At 37.4% G+C, this 17953-nt stretch overlaps 1 protein-coding gene across 1 annotated transcript in view; it reads left to right on the plus strand.

The window, feature by feature from the left end:
- Nucleotides 1-17953, plus strand: part of FAM114A2 (family with sequence similarity 114 member A2) — a 34450-nt gene that overhangs the window by 702 nt on the left and 15795 nt on the right. Inside the window, exons 2-8 of the mRNA XM_014846924.3 lie at nt 3201-3445; nt 3762-3861; nt 4279-4371; nt 11462-11553; nt 12725-12859; nt 13376-13534; nt 14400-14523. Of these exons, the coding sequence (XP_014702410.3) occupies nt 3215-3445; nt 3762-3861; nt 4279-4371; nt 11462-11553; nt 12725-12859; nt 13376-13534; nt 14400-14523 (934 nt within the window). The 5' untranslated portion in view covers nt 3201-3214. The remainder of the gene's footprint in view (nt 1-3200; nt 3446-3761; nt 3862-4278; nt 4372-11461; nt 11554-12724; nt 12860-13375; nt 13535-14399; nt 14524-17953) is intronic.

Genomic DNA, 17953 nt, shown 5'->3' on the forward strand with positions numbered 1-17953 from the left:
TCTAAGCTAAACTGCCTTCCGTTTTGGTGCTGTGGCTGGAAGTTTCCAAAGAAAATAGGGAGAAGTGTATATGTGTATTTGTGTGTGTGTGAGTGTATGCATTTTTATTTTAAATTTGTGACTCATTTAGTTTTACTTGTAATGTTCTAGTTCTTGGAGTCTTTCTCCTCCAATTATGAAAATAACACACACTGCATACTTGGCAAACTTACAAAGACATTAAATAGTGCAATTCCATTTACCTGATATTTATCCCTTTTTTTTTTCCTTTCCTGCTAGATTATTAATCCATTGAGAACAGGGATGGTACAGCCATTCTAATAACGAAAGTGATGATAATGATGGCAATGATAATATAAACAGGGACCACTACAAAAAACTCTTCCCACCATCAGACATTCTAGATGCTCATTAGATCTTTGTTGCATGAATGAAAGGTTAGAGATAAGCAGTCTTTCATATTTTGGAGTATGTCCTTACTCCACATATAACTCCATGTTATATGTATGTTATATATGCTATATATAGTATGCTATATATAAAGTATATATATTATGTATTATAACTTGGAGAGAGCATAAGTGAAGAGTGAAATGATAGTGCAAAGAAGTACATATCTATTCAACTGCACAAAACATTGATTGAACTTTGTGCAAGAACTGTGTAGTCTTTTTCTGTTACACAGGACCTTGGAGTAAGTGGGACAGAAATTCTCTTAAATTAATTCTCAGCCTCCAGATCTTGGTACAGAGTGGACACTCAAAAAATGTTTGCAAGTGAATAAATGAGTATTTCAGAGTTGGTTTGTATGTTTTTGGGTAGTTGTATTTGGGGTTTTCTTCCTGTGTGTTTTGGGAATATATAATGTATGTATATCCTATACCCATATGATCTAGGCTCTGTGCTGTTGTGTAAGTCTACCTTTCTAGCTTTATACCTCCCTTCCCTTCTTCTCCCTGCCATATTAACTACTCCTGGTATCTGTCCATATTCCATGCTGTTAAACTTCAGGCCTTTAAGCTTTCCCCTGTGTTGTTTCACACCTTGAATTCTGTCATTGGCATCTTCATCTATCAAAATCCTAAGTGCCCTTTAAGGCAGGTATTGCAAGCATAAATGCCTACAGGTGGTAATCAGGTAACATAAATGAGTCAAATGGATTTGGGTGGAATTGTGGGGAATTAGAGAGCACTACCCAGCCTAAAAAGGCCCAGCAACTATTTGGTGCAAGCTAGTTATTACCAAGTGAAATGTGGGCCCAGTGTTGCCAGATCTTTCAATTTTACAAGGGAAGTTGGAAATCTATAGTGTATTTGTATATGAAGTCTGATTTTTAAATGTTAGCAATTAATATAAAAAAAGTTTAAACACTGTGCAGGCCAAATAAAAACATCTGTAGGCTAGATTTGGCACTCAATTTCCCAGTTTGTGGCCACTGTTCTATGCTTATTTCAGATACTTTGTGCATGAATCTTATTCCCTTATTTTAGCAGATTTCTCCTTCCTCTCTGTTCTTTTGGCATTTTGTGTATACCTCAATTATAGTGCTGCTTCCAAGCTGCCTTAGTTGTTAACATGTCCGTCTTTCCTAGTACATTAGAAATGTTTTGATAACATGGATTGGATCTGATTCTGCACTTCGTACTTATCAATATGTCTATATGGTTAGACATACCTAAGGTCTTGGTGTGTGTGTATGTGTGTATGTGTGAGATATGTTTATTTTTCCTTTAGTAATATTTGATTAGCCTGGAAACCAGCATCTGCTTTTTGTAAAAAAAGAAAAAAACCAGTAGTATCTTGGCTTTAATTGCCAGAGAGCTGTACTTCTGGAAGGAATTAAATTGGTTCACGTTACTATTCAAAAGCTGCTCTAATGTAAATCCTATCTGATGGCTCAAATTTCATAATCTTCTCCCTGAGAAATTGAGGTAGGAATGATTAATAACAGTCAATAAAAGGAAAAATTGATAAATTGGACTTCATTGAAATTAAAAACTTTTGCTCTGTGAAAGACCCTATGAAGAGCATGAAAAGATAAGCTGCAGACTAGGATAAAACATTTGCAAACCCCATATCTGACAAAGGACTTGAATCTCGAATACATAAAGAGCTCTCAAAACTCAACAGTAAAAAAAAAATCCAATTAGAAAGTGAGCAAAAGACATAAATAGATATTTCACTGAAGAGGATATACAAATGACAAATGAGCACATGAAAAGATGTTCTATATCATTAGCCATTAGAGAAGTGCAACTTTAAGCCACAGTGAGATTATCATTACATACCTATCAGAATGGCTCAGATAAAAAATAATAACACGACCTAATGATGGAGAGAATGCAGAGAAACTTGATCACTCATATGTTACTGGTAGTAATGTAAAGTGGTACAGCTACTCTGGGAAGGGGTATGACAGTCCTATAAAACTAAACAAGTACTTAACATATGACCCAGCGATTGCAGTCTTGGTCATTTATTCTAGAGGAATGAAAGCTTATGTTCCCACAAAAACTGTACATGAATGTTCATAGCTGTTTTATTCATAATAGCTCCAAACTGGACACAGCCCAGATATCCTTCAACACCCAAATGGTTAAGCAAACTGAGGTATGTCTGTACCAAGGAATACTATTCAGCAATAGAAAGAAAGAAACTACTGATGTACACAACTTGTATGGATCTTGTGGGACTTATGCTGAGTAAAAAAGTTGATCTCAAAAGGTTACATACTGTATGATTCCGTTTATATAACATCTTGAAACGACAACATTACAGAGATGGAGAACAGATCAGTGATTGCTGTGGGCTGGAAGGAGGGTGGGACTTGGCTAAAAAAGAATAACACTAAGGATCCTTGTGATTGAACTGTTCTGTATCCTGTGTGTGGTGATGGTCGCATGAATATATACATGTGATAAAGTTTCGTAGAGCTAAATACACACGAGTACATGTAAAACTGGTGAAATCTCAATAAGGTCAGTGGATTGTTCCTACAGTTTCCTAGTTGTGATATTAAACTATAGTTATACAAATTGTTACCACTGGGGGAAGCTGGGTGAAGGGTATATAGGATCTCTTTCTATTATTTCTTATACCTGCATGTGAATCTATAATCTCAAAATAAAAAGTTTAAGCAAAGAACTTATACCAAAAAAGCCTATATAATTAAATTTTTTCTTGGGCTTTTATTTTACCAGGTGATGATCTAATCATGTCGGATGAAGATGATATTGAGACTCCAGTGTTAACTGAAGCAACCTCCATCCTTGAAGATGGGAACTGTGAGCCAGCCAAGAATCCTGAGTCTGTTGACCAAAGTGCCAAACCAGAGAGTAAATCAGAACCTGTAGCTTCCACTCGGAAAAGACCAGAGTCCAAACCTTCCAGTCACCTTGAGACTTCGGAAGTTCTCCCTGTTCAGGCATCACAGGCTGCAGGCAAAGTAGAGTATCTATTGAAACATTGAGATTAAAAAATGTTAGGGTTAAAAGGAATTTAGAATCAATACCAATTTAGGATTGTACCTATTTCTTTTCTTAGTTCTATAAATGCCTTTATAAGTAGTTGCCTTTGCTGTGTGGTGCTTAAATGTGGGTAACTTACATCTGTTGGTCAAGCAATGCATTTCTTTAGCCAAATAATATGTATTTGTTACCTATACTTTTTGCTAATAATTAGATACCTTGTTATACACTTATTTTCCTCTAATTTTTCCATTTTCCTTTGCCTTTTGTTTTTCTGCCAACTGGGAAAAATAGGAGACAGTTTCTAAAGATGTACCCCAGAGCGGATGGGGCTATTGGGGCAGCTGGGGCAAGTCCTTACTCTCCTCAGCCTCAGCTACAGTAGCTACAGTAGGTAAGGTCATCAGTTATTTTATTAATTTTTGTGTGTATTTTGCTACAGATCTATGTTAAAAATGACTTTATTAATAATTCCTCTTCCATATTTACTCAAAGACTTTATAGTTTGAGCATGCATTAGCAATGCTGGGCTGATTTGTGCTGTCACTGGGGTTAGCAGCAGTTCCTCATTAGAAGGTTGATGTCTAGGAATTGTTAATATGAAATTATTTTTTGGTGATAATAAGATTTTTTTTCTCTTTTTGGTACGTATACACTCCCAAAGATGAGTTGTGTATGGTCAAAATAATATGTGTTGTGGTCATAATGATTTTAAAAATCTATGGGTTTGATTTTTGGTTTGTTTCTTCAGTTTTGGTGACTAATAGCAAATAATATTCAAATATAAAAATGTTACCATTTTTCTCATTAGGACAAGGTATTTCAAATGTCATTGAGAAGGCAGAGACTTCCCTTGGAATCCCTAGTCCCAGTGAAATTTCTACTGAAGTCCAATATGCAACAGGTCAGTATATTAAACATTAAAACCTAGAATTATGGATTGAAATGGAACAGTTGAGCTTTTTTTTAGTAGCTATTTATTGAGTGTCTGATATGCAAGACATCATGGGACTTGTGAGAAAGGGAATTTGGAATCTTTGACAGAGGTCAGTGTCCTTTAATCAGTCACATGTCTCTTCACTTCGCTGTCCTCATCTGTGAAATGGGATGGTATTTTATATTCTAAAGGACTGTTATAAGCATTAAATAAATAAGGCCGTGAATGTAGAATGTAAAAATTGTGTAACAGTGTGTTTGGCATAATTGAATGAGAACCCAATGAGAGTTAACTGAATTTGAATCTATCATGGCATGAAAAAATTTTTAATCTGTTAGTTTTGGGGGGGTGTATTTTTTTGTGTTTGGATTTTTATGAAGGTGAAGTTTAATTCTGGAGGCTCACCTGATCACTTAAAGTCATAAAGGGCAGAGTTATAACCAGGCATCAAGAGGGCTTGGGACCAGAAAATAGAAAGCTTTTCTGGGCCTGAGTTTGCTTTCTCCATCTCTAAGGGCATTTGTTGTTTCCTACTCTTATTCTTTTTGCTCATCTGTATCATTTTTCTTGAAGCACACTGACTTTCTCTGTGTATCATTCCCTGCTCCAGCTTTATATTGAGTCCTGTTATAAGCCCATCAGAGACTTAACTGGCATCAGTTATTTCCACTTCTAAATTGCGAGGAGAGAGAATTGGATCAGCCTAAACTTGGGTCACATGTCAATGGGTCAGCTATGGCCAGGAGACAACATCACATTATGCAAACATGACTGCAAAGGAATATGTGTAGGAGTTGGGGGCACTGTTCTTAGTGATAGCTGCACCAGACTACTTTGGCTGCCAGTAACAGAATATGTGATTAAAAGTGAGTTTATTTTTCTCATTTACGAGAACTCCAAAAGTAGGCTGTTCTAGAGTTAGTTTAATGGCTCATTGAGATCTGAGTGCTGCCTTGGCTTCTCGAGTTTTTTTTGTTGTCTCTTTGTGGTTGCCACATAGTACCACAGCTCCAAATATAGTGTTCTCATACTGCTGTGCTCAAAGTCAGGAATTAAATGGATGTGAAGTGTCATTTCTCCTCATGTATCCCTCTCCCTCTAAAGAGAGGGAAATTTTCCCCAACAGCACCAACATATTTCTCAAATTCCATTGGCTAGAACAAGATCTTATATTAATGCTGTGGCAGCAAGAGATAGTGGGAGAGTGAGTTAGGCATTATCATAAACCTTCGTATCAGAAGGTGGGCTTAGCAGGCAGGGAAAAGGGGATTAGAAGTGGCCTTGGATAGGTAAACAGCAGTGTCTTCCACAAGACCTAAAAGACATCTACCACACAAGCCATGTTTTAAAGTCATTGAAAAACTGGAGTGAATCCTGGAAAGAGTGAGCTAGATAGTGAAATATCTAGAATTAATGTCTTATGAGAGAAAGTTGAAGGCATCATCAATTTTGAATCTGGACATCTGGGGAAGGAAGATTGGGAGAGTATGTTGGTTCTTTTCATATCTCTGAAGACTACCATGGAGAACAGGGCTTAGGTTTATTCTTTGTGGCTCATGAGAAGAGAACTAGTACCACTCTGAAAGTTGTGTGGACTTAGATGTTGGTTTAATAAAGAGTTTTTAAAGGGTTATAAGAGTTAATAAAGAGAACTTTCCAAAATTAGAATGGAAAGCCTTATGATAATAAACTCCTTCCATCTTTTAAAGTTCCTAAGGAGGGAAGTTAATTCCTCTGCCAAGGATGTTATAGTTGGATATGTCTTTTCAGAACTTTGGGGTCAGCAGAGGCCACCAATGGAAATTGTTCCATTATCTTCTAGGGATGGGGCAGGGGTGGAGTGTTTGATCCAAAGACTGTGTTTGAATATGCTTGATAATGACAGGAAAGACCGGTAATAGAGGGAATAAGAATAAATAAATGGACTAAGATTCAGACTGATACTACACAGAAGTATTTGTTGAAGGTTTACCCTTCAAGTGCTGTACTTTTGTTCTTTTATGCTTATAAATCCCATGGTCCTTTATCCTTTGTAAAATTGGGGAGAAATGCCAAATGAATGCATTAGTAGATTGAGGAATACAGCGTGTTTTATGCTTATGTTTGCATCAAATACTCATTTCCTTTTTCGTGTAGTTAAGCATTGTCTGTGGCTTCAGATATCAAAGATATTGTAGTAAGATTATTTTTCTAAACTCAATCCAACAGCTTAATTCATTCAACAAAAATTTATTGAGCGCCTTCTCAATACCAGGCACTATTCTAAGTGATGGAGAGAGATCTGTAAACAAACCCCTAAAGTCTATCTCAATGATAAAGTGAAATGAAGAAAAATAAGGTGAGAGGAAAGAGTGTGTGTCATGGGCAAAACCCAGTGCTTGATGTTGCGAGAAATTGGAAATGGGTTAGACATAGAACCTTTCCTCTATTTTGGATCTAATGGATGAACCCATCATTGGAAGAACTAACGAGAGCACAAATCAGGTGAAGTCAAGTGTGTGGTTGAGCTTCACGCAAAGGGCTGTGAGAACTTTGAGCAATTCATGTTTTCATGAAGGAAGATATTTGAGTTAGATCTCGAGAATGGATATGGTTTTGACAGATGCAGAAGCTGGCACAGGGATTTTGAGGTTAAGGGAGAAAAACAGCATGAATAAAAAACAGCAAAAGGGTATGATGGTGTTTGGGGAACAGAGAAGCCCAGGATTTGTGTAGGGGTGGAGGGAAAGATAAGCCTGAAAAGTGGGTTACATGTCAGAAATTTTTGTTTTTCAGAGCAAAAATCGCTTTTTCTTTTCTTCTGATTTTGAAAATAATAATGCTAATTATAAGAAAAACTAGTCAAAAAATAGAAAGCTATAAACAAGTGAAAAATCTTCTAATTCCATCCAGAAATAACATTTTGGCATATATCATTCCAGATGTTTTTGTGCATATGAACATAGATATTTAGAAAACTAATCATACTTTGTATTTTTTTATAACTTTCCTTTGTTTAAAACGTTTCACATTCTATGTCAGTAACATGCCTACATCATCATTTTTAATGGCTACAGGGAATTTCATTTATGTAGGTGTATTTTAAATATAGAATTAGTCACTTTTTAAAAAGCATCATTGGGGCCGGCCCAGTGGCGCAGCGGTTAAGTTCGCATGTTCCACTTCTTGGCAGCCTGGGGTTCACTGGTTCAGATCCTGGGTGCAGACATGGCACCGCTTGGCAAAAGCCATGCTGTGGTAGGCATCCCACGTATAAAAGAGAGGAAGGTGGGCATGGATGTTGGCTCAGGGCCAGTCTTCCTCAGTAAAAAGAGGAGGATTGGCAGTAGTTAGCTCAGGGCTAATCTCCCTCCAAAAAAAAAAAAGCATCATGAGCAACGCTACACTTAACATTCTTATACTTGTGTCTGTGCAAGTATTTCTTAATAGGAAACCCTAGACATGTAATTGCTGAGTTATAGGGTACTCACAGATGAAATTTGGATACAGTTTGCCAGATTACTGTTAAGCCCTAGTGCATGGTTGTATAGCTTAGTTGTAAGTCATTCTGGTTCTTATATGGGAGCCTCTGCCACAGCGTGGCAGCTGACAGACAGGTGGTGTGGTTCCACAGCTAGGAAGTGAACCTGGCTGCCAAAAGAGTGAGCACCAAACTTTAACCAGTAGGCCATCAGGCCTGGCTGTAAACAGCATTCTTTGAAGCAAGAAAAGGGAAGACTTTTCTCTCATTTCTACTCCATGAATGTTAAAAAGTAGGGGTGAGAGTCTATTTATCCACATAATTAACATTTCTTTTTTTTCCTGGGGAAGATTTACCCTGAGCTAACGTCTGCTGCCAATCTTCTTTTTGTACGTGAGCTGCCACCACAGTATGGCCACTCACAAACGAGTGGTGTAGATCCGCCCCCAGGAACTGAACCTGGGCTGCTGAAGCAGAGGGCACCACACTTAACCACTGGGCTACTAAGGCTGGCCTCGTAATTACCATTTCTGATGTTCACCATTCTTTTGTATAGATCCAAGTTTTCAGCTGATAACATTTTCCTTCAGCTTTAAGAATTTTCTTTAATACTTCTTGTTAGTGCAGGTCTGCTGACAGTGAATTCACTCAGAGTTTGTTTGTTTGAAAATGTTTTGGGCCCAGCCCTGTGGCCAAATGGTTAAGTTCGTGCACTCTGCTGCAGCGGCCCACACTTTCGCTGGTTCGGATCCTGGGGGCCAACATGGCACCACTCGTCAGGCCCCTTTGAGGGGGCGTCCCATATGCCACAACTAGAAGGACCTGCAACTAAAATATATATAACTATGTACCAGGGGAGAAAAAGGAAAAATAAAATCTTTTTTTAAAAAAAAAAAAGACAGTGTTTTTATTTTCATTTTTTTTTTCTTTAAAAATTTTATTTTTTCCTTTTTCTCCCCAAAGCCCCCCGGTACATAGTTGTATATTCTTCGTTGTGGGTCCTTCTAGTTGTGGCATGTGGGACGCTGTCTCAGCGTGGCTTGATGAGCAGTGCCATGTCCGCGCCCAGGATTCGAACCAACGAAACACTGGGCCGCCTGCAGCGGAGCGCGCAAACTTAACCACTCGGCCACGGGGCCAGCCCCTTATTTTCATTTTTGAGGATGTTTTCTTTGATATAGATTTCTAGGATGACAATTTACTACTCCTTTTAATCACTTTAAAAGTGTCATTCTATTGTGTTTGGCTTTCATTCTTTCTCTTGGGAAGTTAGTTAGGTTCTTGTCATTGTTTCCTCTGTATATAATGTTTTTTTTCCCTGGCTGCTTTTACAGCTTCTCATTATCGCTGCCCGTCAGCAGTTTTGGTTATGATGTAGTTTTCTTTGTGTTTATTCTGCTGGAGATTCATTGGACTTTGTGGATTCGAGATTTAATCAAATTTGGAAAATGTTCAGCTATTCTTTCTTCATGTAATTTTTCTGCCCTCCGCTTTTTTCTCCTGGTATTCTGGTTACATGTGTCGTAGATAGTTGGTTATTGTCCCACAGTCACTGAGGTTTAGTTCATTTTTTTAAGCCATTTTTCTCTGTGCTTCAATTTGAATAGTTTTTATTGTTGTGTCTTCAGATTCACTTATCTTTTCTTCTGCTTTGCCTAATGCTGTTAAGTCCATCCAATGACTTTAAATTTTAGATACAAAATTTTTTAATTCTAGAAATTCCGTTGTTTCTTTTTTATACCTTCCATTTCTCACCTCTTTATGTAAATATTTTAGTGTCCATGTCTGTCAGTTCTATCATCTCTTGTCATTTGAGTCTGTTTCTATTGACCAATTTTTCTGGGTTGTAAATCACATTTTTCGTTTCTTTGATTGGACGCTGGACATTAGGAATCTTATGTTGTTGAGTGGATTTTGTTGTCTTATTTTAAAAGGCATGAGCTTTGTTTGGCAGGCAGTTAAGATAGTATTTGTAGCTTAGATTGATCCTTTTAAGGCCTGTTTTTAAGCTTTTTTAGGGTGAGTCTAAAGTAGGCTTTACTCTGAAGTGCTAGTTTAGACCTCTGACTCTTCTGAAAGCTCTGCCTAATTCCCAGGTATTTAACTAGGTCTCTCTATTAGATTGGTTGGAAGTCAAATGTCTCTCAGCCTAGCAGGAACTTTGGCATTATTTAGTTTACCGCTCCATGGTAGTTCTTTGCCCATAAGTCTCTCGATTGTGAATTCTCCCGAAGCATGACCAGCTTTGTGTTCAGCCAGAGACTCAAGGGCTTTCCTATGTAGACTCCTGGAACTCTTTACCTACATAGTTCCCTCCTCTCCAGTACTTTGACCTGCAAATTCCAGGTCCTTCAACCTTCCTGGACTCTAGTCTCTGTCTCTTCCACTCAGTGAGACTGCCATGTTCTGTTTGGGTTTCTCCTCTCTGTGATGTGGTCTGGAAAGCCAAACCAATCAGGGTTTCCTTCATTTGTTTCTCTTTTATCCTGGACCATAGTCCTGTACTGTTTGTTGTCCAATATCTGAAGAAAATTGTTTCTTGTATTTTGTCCAGTTTTCTAGGGCTATGGTAAAAAGGCAAGTCTGATACCAGTTAATCCACCATAGCTGGAAGTGAAAGTCTTCCCTATAATAGTTAGATTATTGATCTCCTATGAGATTTCAAAGGTAGTAAAGTGGAACAGATTTTTTTCTTCATGAAATTTACCCATCTTTGTAATGCATGTCTGATTCCTGTGAATAAACATAATTTTCTAGGATAAAATTTAAAATAGACTGGGGGCTGGCCCCGTGGCCGAGTGGTTAAGTTCGCGCGCTCCGCTGCAGGCGGCCCAGTGTTTCGTTGGTTCGAATCCTGGGCGCGGACATGGCACTGCTCATCAGACCACGCTGAGGCAGCGTCCCACATGCCACAACTAGAAGGACCCACAACGAAGAATATACAACTATGTACCGGGGGCTTTGGGGAGAAAAAGGAAAAAATAAAATCTTTTAAAAAAAAATTTAAAATAGACTGGATTTTAAAAAGTCAGGTTTGTTGAGTTATTTATATACACTAAAGTTTACTCTTTTTAGGTACAGTTTTACCTGCTTTGATAAACATGCAGTCCTTTTTACACTCTATAATCACAGTCTATTATGATGATAACAGATGGAGTATATTTCCTTTAACTGTGTAGACAATCAAGATATAAGAATATTTTCATTACCCCAAAAAAGTACCCTTGTGCCCTTTTGTGGTCACTTCCCACCACCTGCTCTCAGCTCTTGGCAACCACTGATCTCTTTTCTGACTCTATAGTTCTACTTTGTTTAGAAGATCATATAAATGTAATCATACAGTATATATCTGTTGTTATATATAATAGTAGTTTAAAAGACTGGATTTTATTTTTGAAGTGAATTGAAAATGGAAACAAAGCTATCTATCTTAGCTTTCGTTTTAAATTAGGCAGATAGTTTAAAATAAGACAAAAAGGGCTAAGGCCTTGTGTGTGGGAAGTAGGGTCTAATTTTTAGAAACTCACATAGCTGCTAATAAAGCAAAAGTATTTATGGACCGTCCCTTCATATTTGCACATACTCTCCCTCCTGTAGGAGAGACACATGCCAAAGAGAATGAAACCTCCTCCCCAATGACTGGGCCCTTTGGTGTATTCTCAACCATCTCTACTGCTGTTCAGAGCACAGTGAGTAAAAAGTGCAAGGTCACCTGCTCCCTTCCATTATTATAATGGATTTTTGTCTCTTTCTCACTCTTTTCCTTGAAAAGCCATGGGGACTGATTGCTTTTATGGGAGTCCAAATCACTGAAGATCACTCACTTTGATCTTGGGGTGGAGGGAGAGCCATTTGACTTTAAAGAAGTAGAGGAGGGAGTAGGAAATGAGGAGTAACAGAGAGGCAGTGTATGTAATATTTTACAGGCTAGGAAGTTTTAGTTTGGTGGCCCTAGAAAACTTCTCTGCTTTACAAAAATATTTTTCTCATAATTGTATCTTTTAGGCACAGGGCAAATGTGATCTTATGATAGATACTTGTAAAACTATAGATGATTAGAAACATTTTTAAAAAGATTATATAGGAAGCTTAATATCTTTCCTACATGAGGATAGACAGCTAGTACTTTTTAACTTGTTACTGAAGTATAACATATATACAGAAAAGTGAAATCGCAAGTGTTCACAGTTTGAATTTTCACAGTGAACACATTCAGACTAGGAAACAAGATTATGGTACATCAGATGTCTCCCCTGTGCCCTCTCCCAGTTATCTGTGCCTCCCTCTCTTGCCCACCAAGATAACCACAGTCTTGACTTCTACCATCATAGATTAATTTTGCCTACTTTTAGACTTTATGTAAATGAAATCATACTGTATGTACTCTTTTGTTTCTGGCTTCTTTCACTCAACATTATGGTTGCATGATTTATCCACAGTGTAGTTTGCGTACTGTATTCCAATTTCTTTACTGTATTCCATTGTGTGACTGTGTCGTATTTATTCACTCCACAGTTGATGAGTATTGGGGTAATTTCCAGTTTTTAGCTTTTACAAATAGTGCTACTATGAGCCTTCTTGTATGTGTCTTTTGATGAAGCTCTGTACACATTTCTGTTGAGTGTGTGACTGGGTGTAGAGTTGCTGGGTCATAGAGTCTTCATATGTTCAGCTGTAGTAGATGCAAACAGTTTTCCAAAGTGGTTATACCGGTTTACATTCCCACGAGCCATGTATGATTGTTTCCCTTGCTCCACATTCTTGCCAGTGCTTCATATGGTTAGCCACTACTTTATATATTCAAAACATGTAGGTGTCTTTTTCCAATATAACTGTAATAAGGTTGCATGTGTTTCTTAGGGAAAGAGTGTTATCAGTGGAGGTTTGGATGCCTTAGAATTCATTGGGAAAAAGACAATGGATGTAATAGCAGAAGGGGATCCTGGATTTAAAAGAACTAAGGGTCTGATGAACCGGAGTTCTACACTGTCTCAGGTACTGTTTGTTTTTACCTGTTTACTTCCTGTTTCTGTTTTGATCTGTACTTTTGTCTATGGTAACTTGAGACTATGTTAGTATTTCCTTTTGAAGAATTTTCAATAATTTATTTATTAAGGCCTTTTTGAGGGTGGGCAGTGAGAGCTCTAAAGTTTAGAAAACGTCCCAGTTCTTTTTTTCCTCCTCTTTCCTTTCTGCAGAAGCCTCTTGTCAGTGCAGTACAAGATGCCAAGCCCTTCCAGAATTGTTTATTAGAGTAATGTTTAAACTGCTTTTGGAGAAAGACTTGCTTCCTTGGGTGTTGTTTACCCTGTCTAGGATCATATTATGTGTGATTGTCCTCCCCACCCTGCTCCCGGCAGCCTCTGAGCCTATCAGATTTGAATCGCAATGCCAGGAATGACAGGGCAGTGCTCTCTACTCTTACCCTTCTCAGCTTTGCTTCCTCACCTCAAAACTGACTCTTGTGCTCTCATTACTTGCTGCAGTGTAATGTCTCCGTCTCTATTTCAGGTTTTAAGAGAGGCGAAGGAGAAAGAAGAGCTATGGACCTCCAATGAGGTTACCATGGAAACGGACAAGAAAACTCATTATGGGCTACTCTTTGATGAATTTCAAGGCCTTTCACATCTAGAAGCTCTGGAGATGCTTTCCCGAGAAAGTGAAATAAAGGTAATTCCAAAGCAGAAATTTCGGTTGGAATAGTCTCCAAGCATAGGAATGCTGTGTAGTTTCGTTTCTTTTTGTACAGTTGGAAGATGACATGTATTTCAGATGGAGACTTGAGACTGTTCAAAAATAGTACACCAAAATGAACAAAAAACTAATGTTGAACTGATTGCTAGAAATGGAGTGAGTCAAGTGTTATTTCCCTAAGTAAACAAAAAAGACAGATTGACAGAGGTCTTAATGGCTCATCTGTTATTTTTCCTTCACCTTGTCTTTTTTTGCCTCCAGTGTCTTTGGCTTAAGCTGCCAATTTGGATACAGTTATTTGTTAGTTTTTTTTTAAATTAATTAATTAATTAATTATTTTTTGTGGGAAGATCAGCCCTGAGCTAGCATCTGCTGCCAATCCTCCTCTTTTTTGCTAAGGAAGACTGGCCGTGAGCTAACATCCGTGCCCATCTTCCGCTACTTTATATGTGGGACACCTGCCACAGGATGGCATGAGGAGCAGAGCCATGTCCGCACCTGGGATCCAAACCAGCAAACCCTGGGCCACTGAAGCGGAACATGTGAACTTAACCACTGCACCACCAGGTGGCCCCTCTGTTAGCTCTTAATTGATTCAAGACTATTTCATTTTCCCCTAATTTCTAAGGTGTTGTTAAGCACTAATAATTTCCAGACATTTCTGGCTTGTATTATTTTTGGAAGTACAAATTCTCCCCACCTTTCTGTAATGACCACCCTCTTGTGTTAGTTGTTAAGGAATAGCTTGTGTTGGCTAGTGAGCTCATAATTTTGATTTTGATTTGATCTATAGCCTCTTCTCCATTTGAGAATGTTTTTCTTTTTCTTTATATCCATTCAGGTGAAATCTATCCTTAATTCTCTAAGTGGAGAAGAATTAGAGACTCTAAAACAAGAATTGGAGCAACTCAAAGAAGCATTTTCCCTAGCAGAATTCTGTGAGGAAGAGGAAGAAGAGAAAAAAGGTAATATGGAAATCTAGTATCTGAGAGGAGAGGATGTAGTGTGTTTATATGTCGTGCCTTGCTCTTCAAATGAATTATTTTCTCTCCAGTTACCCTAGCCTGATTTTACATTTTTTGTTGAGAATTTTTATGCAGAATTCTCTGCAGTCTTTCACCATGTGCATGTCTTCTTCTCCAGCCCCTCTTCCCTCCAACTCTTTGTGGCTTCTCCAAGTCTAATCTTGCAATTCACATCTCTGCCTGCTTTTTCAGTTAGAGAGCTGCCTTTGTCAATTCCTGCCTCAGTCTGGCTGGTCATCCTATGAGCTTTTATATCCCTGGATACTGCTCCCATGCCTCTCTGACTCCTGTGACCCCTGACCTCCTCTTGACTTGAGGCTTGCAGGGTGGCAGTTATCCAAAATGGGGGTGATAGTTAGTGTTTTTCATTTTTAAAATTTTCTTATGCCATATTTTAATATCTACATCCCTCAGAAAATGTAAGTGTAGTAGCTACTAATTTTTGCAAAGCAATCAGGAAATGAGGTGGTTTACATAAAGCATAATTTCTGGGCAATTGAATTTTAAGCTTTAAAAGTTGTTTTATTTAACATTTTACCTGTAAATTTCTAATATATATTGCAAGCTGACTGGCTTTTTTTTTTTAGTAGAATCTAATGATTACAGTTTTGCCTTTTCTGATGAAGCAAAAAGTTATAAACATTAAAAGTGAATAGAAAAATTTCCTCAGAAACCGTCAAGACATATAGGGTCTGTCGTCTATGTGATAGATTAAATCAGTGGTTTGAAAAGTGTGGTCTGCAGATCTTTGGGTCTCTAAGACCTCTTTAGGGAGTTCATGAGTCAAAACTCTTTGCATAATAATACCAAGATGTAATTTGCTTTTTAAAAATTTTATTTATTTTTTGACATTTGCACTAATGGTGCAAAAGCAGTGGTGGGTTAAATTACTGGTGCCTTAGCATGAATCAAGACAGTGGCACCAAACTGTATTAATATTGTATTTTCACTGCCATGCACTCACAGTAAAAATAAATAAATAAATAAAATGCCAATTTTGTTTAGCCTTGTCCTAACAAAGCAGTAACAGTTATTAATTTTATTAAATCTTGACCCTTGAGTATACTTCTTTTCATATTCTGTGTGATGCATACTGAAGTTGTCTCAAGGAAAAGCACTTGTATTGTTAGAGTTGTAAGCTGAACTACCTGTTTTTTTCATTGAACCTTTTTTATTTTAAGAGATTCCAATCACACAGACTATTCAGAATAGGATATTTGGTAATATTTTCTTGAAAAAGAATTAAGTGAGCTTTCACTTCAAGGAGAGCAACTGATAGTATTCATACTAATAAAATTCAAACTAAGCAAAAGTTAGAATTTTGCAAAAGTTGTATTTGCTACTGTGCTTGACAGCTTCCCAGTGCTTACAGATTTTTCTGGTGAAATTGGTGGTGATACTAACAAATTTCATCTTTTTGGGATATTTTATAATGAAATGTGTCAGCATTTGGAAGATCTGCATAACTCAGAGAACCAGTATTTTTCGAATAACTAATGCATGACATTACAAAATCATGCCTGGGCAAAAGATAGACTAACGTATTTTAATTTAATGTAACTGAGTTCAAAATTTCATGATGTGTTTTCAGGTTCCATGTTGCAACTAATCTTTAAGAAATAACCATTTGTTGAGTTTTGGTGTACTATGAAAGAATATCCACAATTATCTGAAAGGGCTTTTAAAGTACTTTTCCCTTTTCCAGCTACATATTTTTATGAGCTTGGAATTTCTTCATGTACTTAAACAAAGCAACATATCACAACAATGTGAATGTAAAAACAGGTAAAAGATTCCAGCTGTCTTTAAGCTAGATGTTAAAGAGATTTGCAAAGATATAAAACAGTGGCACTCATCTCACTAACATTTTTCTTTTTTGAAATATACTTGTATTATAATAAATATAGCTTTTTAAAAAAGTATGTTATTTATGTTAACAAGTAGTGGGTTTATTGTTATTTATTTTTTTTTTTAAAGATTTTTATTTTTTCCTTTTTCTCCCCAAAGCCCCCCGGTACATAGTTGTGTATTCTTCGTTGTGGGTTCTTCTAGTTGTGGCATGTGGGACGCTGCCTCAGCGTGGTCTGATGAGCAGTGCCATGTCCGCGCCCAGGATTCGAACTAACGAAACACTGGGCCGCCTGCAGCGGAGTGCGCGAACTTAACCACTCGGCCACGGGGCCAGCCCCGGTTTATTGTTATTTTTAATAATAAATACTTCAAACATTTCACTTTTAATTTTTAATATGAAAAATGTTGATAGATATGTAGCTAACACTGAAAAAGACTCTCGGGTTCTCAAAACCTTCCAAGAGTGTAAAGGGGTCCTGAGACCAAAATGTTTGAGAACTGTTAGGTTAAGTTATCCTAAACCAGTGTACTTTTAGCAATGTCTCTCATTGCTTTTTAGAATTGTGCATCTTTATTTCCTTCTGAACATTTATCTGCCTGTTTTTTAGTTCTCTTCACTATCATTGAGCTTGCTTCTGGCTTCCCCAGATCTCATTTTCTATTTCTTATCTGCTTTGGTGGAAACCCAGATAATTAGTCTTATTCAAGACTAGTGTATTAAATGCAGAGCACTGTCTGAGTAAGAGTCTTAGGGTCTTTCTTATGAGAGAAGGACATCAAGTTGAATGTATAGATTCTGTACTGAGAGGGACTTTTTCTTTTTAGTTTCCATTTGTGTTTTGCCCTGTGTTCTAGGAAGTCAAACTGGCTGGTTATATAACATCTTGCCAAATGACATCTTACTCTATATAAAGAGTCCTGTTGTGAATTGGTTCTTGAATATAAGTTCTTAAAGCTGTCTTGAGGTATTGAGAAGGCAGTATAGCATGGTGGATGAAAGGATGGGTTTTGGAGTTAGACCTAGGTTCAAAATCAAGATCAGCTGTTTACTAAGCCATGTGATCTTGGGAAGTTACTTCACACTGAGCTCAGTTTCCTCAACTGTAAGAAGAGGATGCTAATTCCTCTCAGGTTGTTATAAGGACTAAATGAAGTATTATACTTATTGTGTGACACATAGTAAGCACTCAATAAGTGGTGGCTATTATTTTCATTATTAGGATGATGTAAGTGGGTAAAGGTCTGCCTTTTAAAAGTCTCACTTAGCAGGAAACTCATAAATTAATTTTGATTTGCTTAGGTTGCTCCATTCTTCCTAACCAAGCCCTGGTGTGACAATCCCCAGTTATTTATAAACTTAATTTAAGTTATTTGTACATAGTGCCATTAACAGTATTTGTTCAATTTAGTCAACATCTGGCTTTGCATAGTAATCAGAAATCCTGGTCTTTAAATACCGTTCAGAGGACTCGAGGGATTTTCTAAACAGATGGATTTATGTCTATGATATTTTTCTCCC

This window comes from Equus asinus, chromosome 9 (genome assembly GCF_041296235.1).
Source record: "Equus asinus isolate D_3611 breed Donkey chromosome 9, EquAss-T2T_v2, whole genome shotgun sequence".
Lineage (NCBI taxonomy): Eukaryota > Metazoa > Chordata > Mammalia > Perissodactyla > Equidae > Equus > Equus asinus.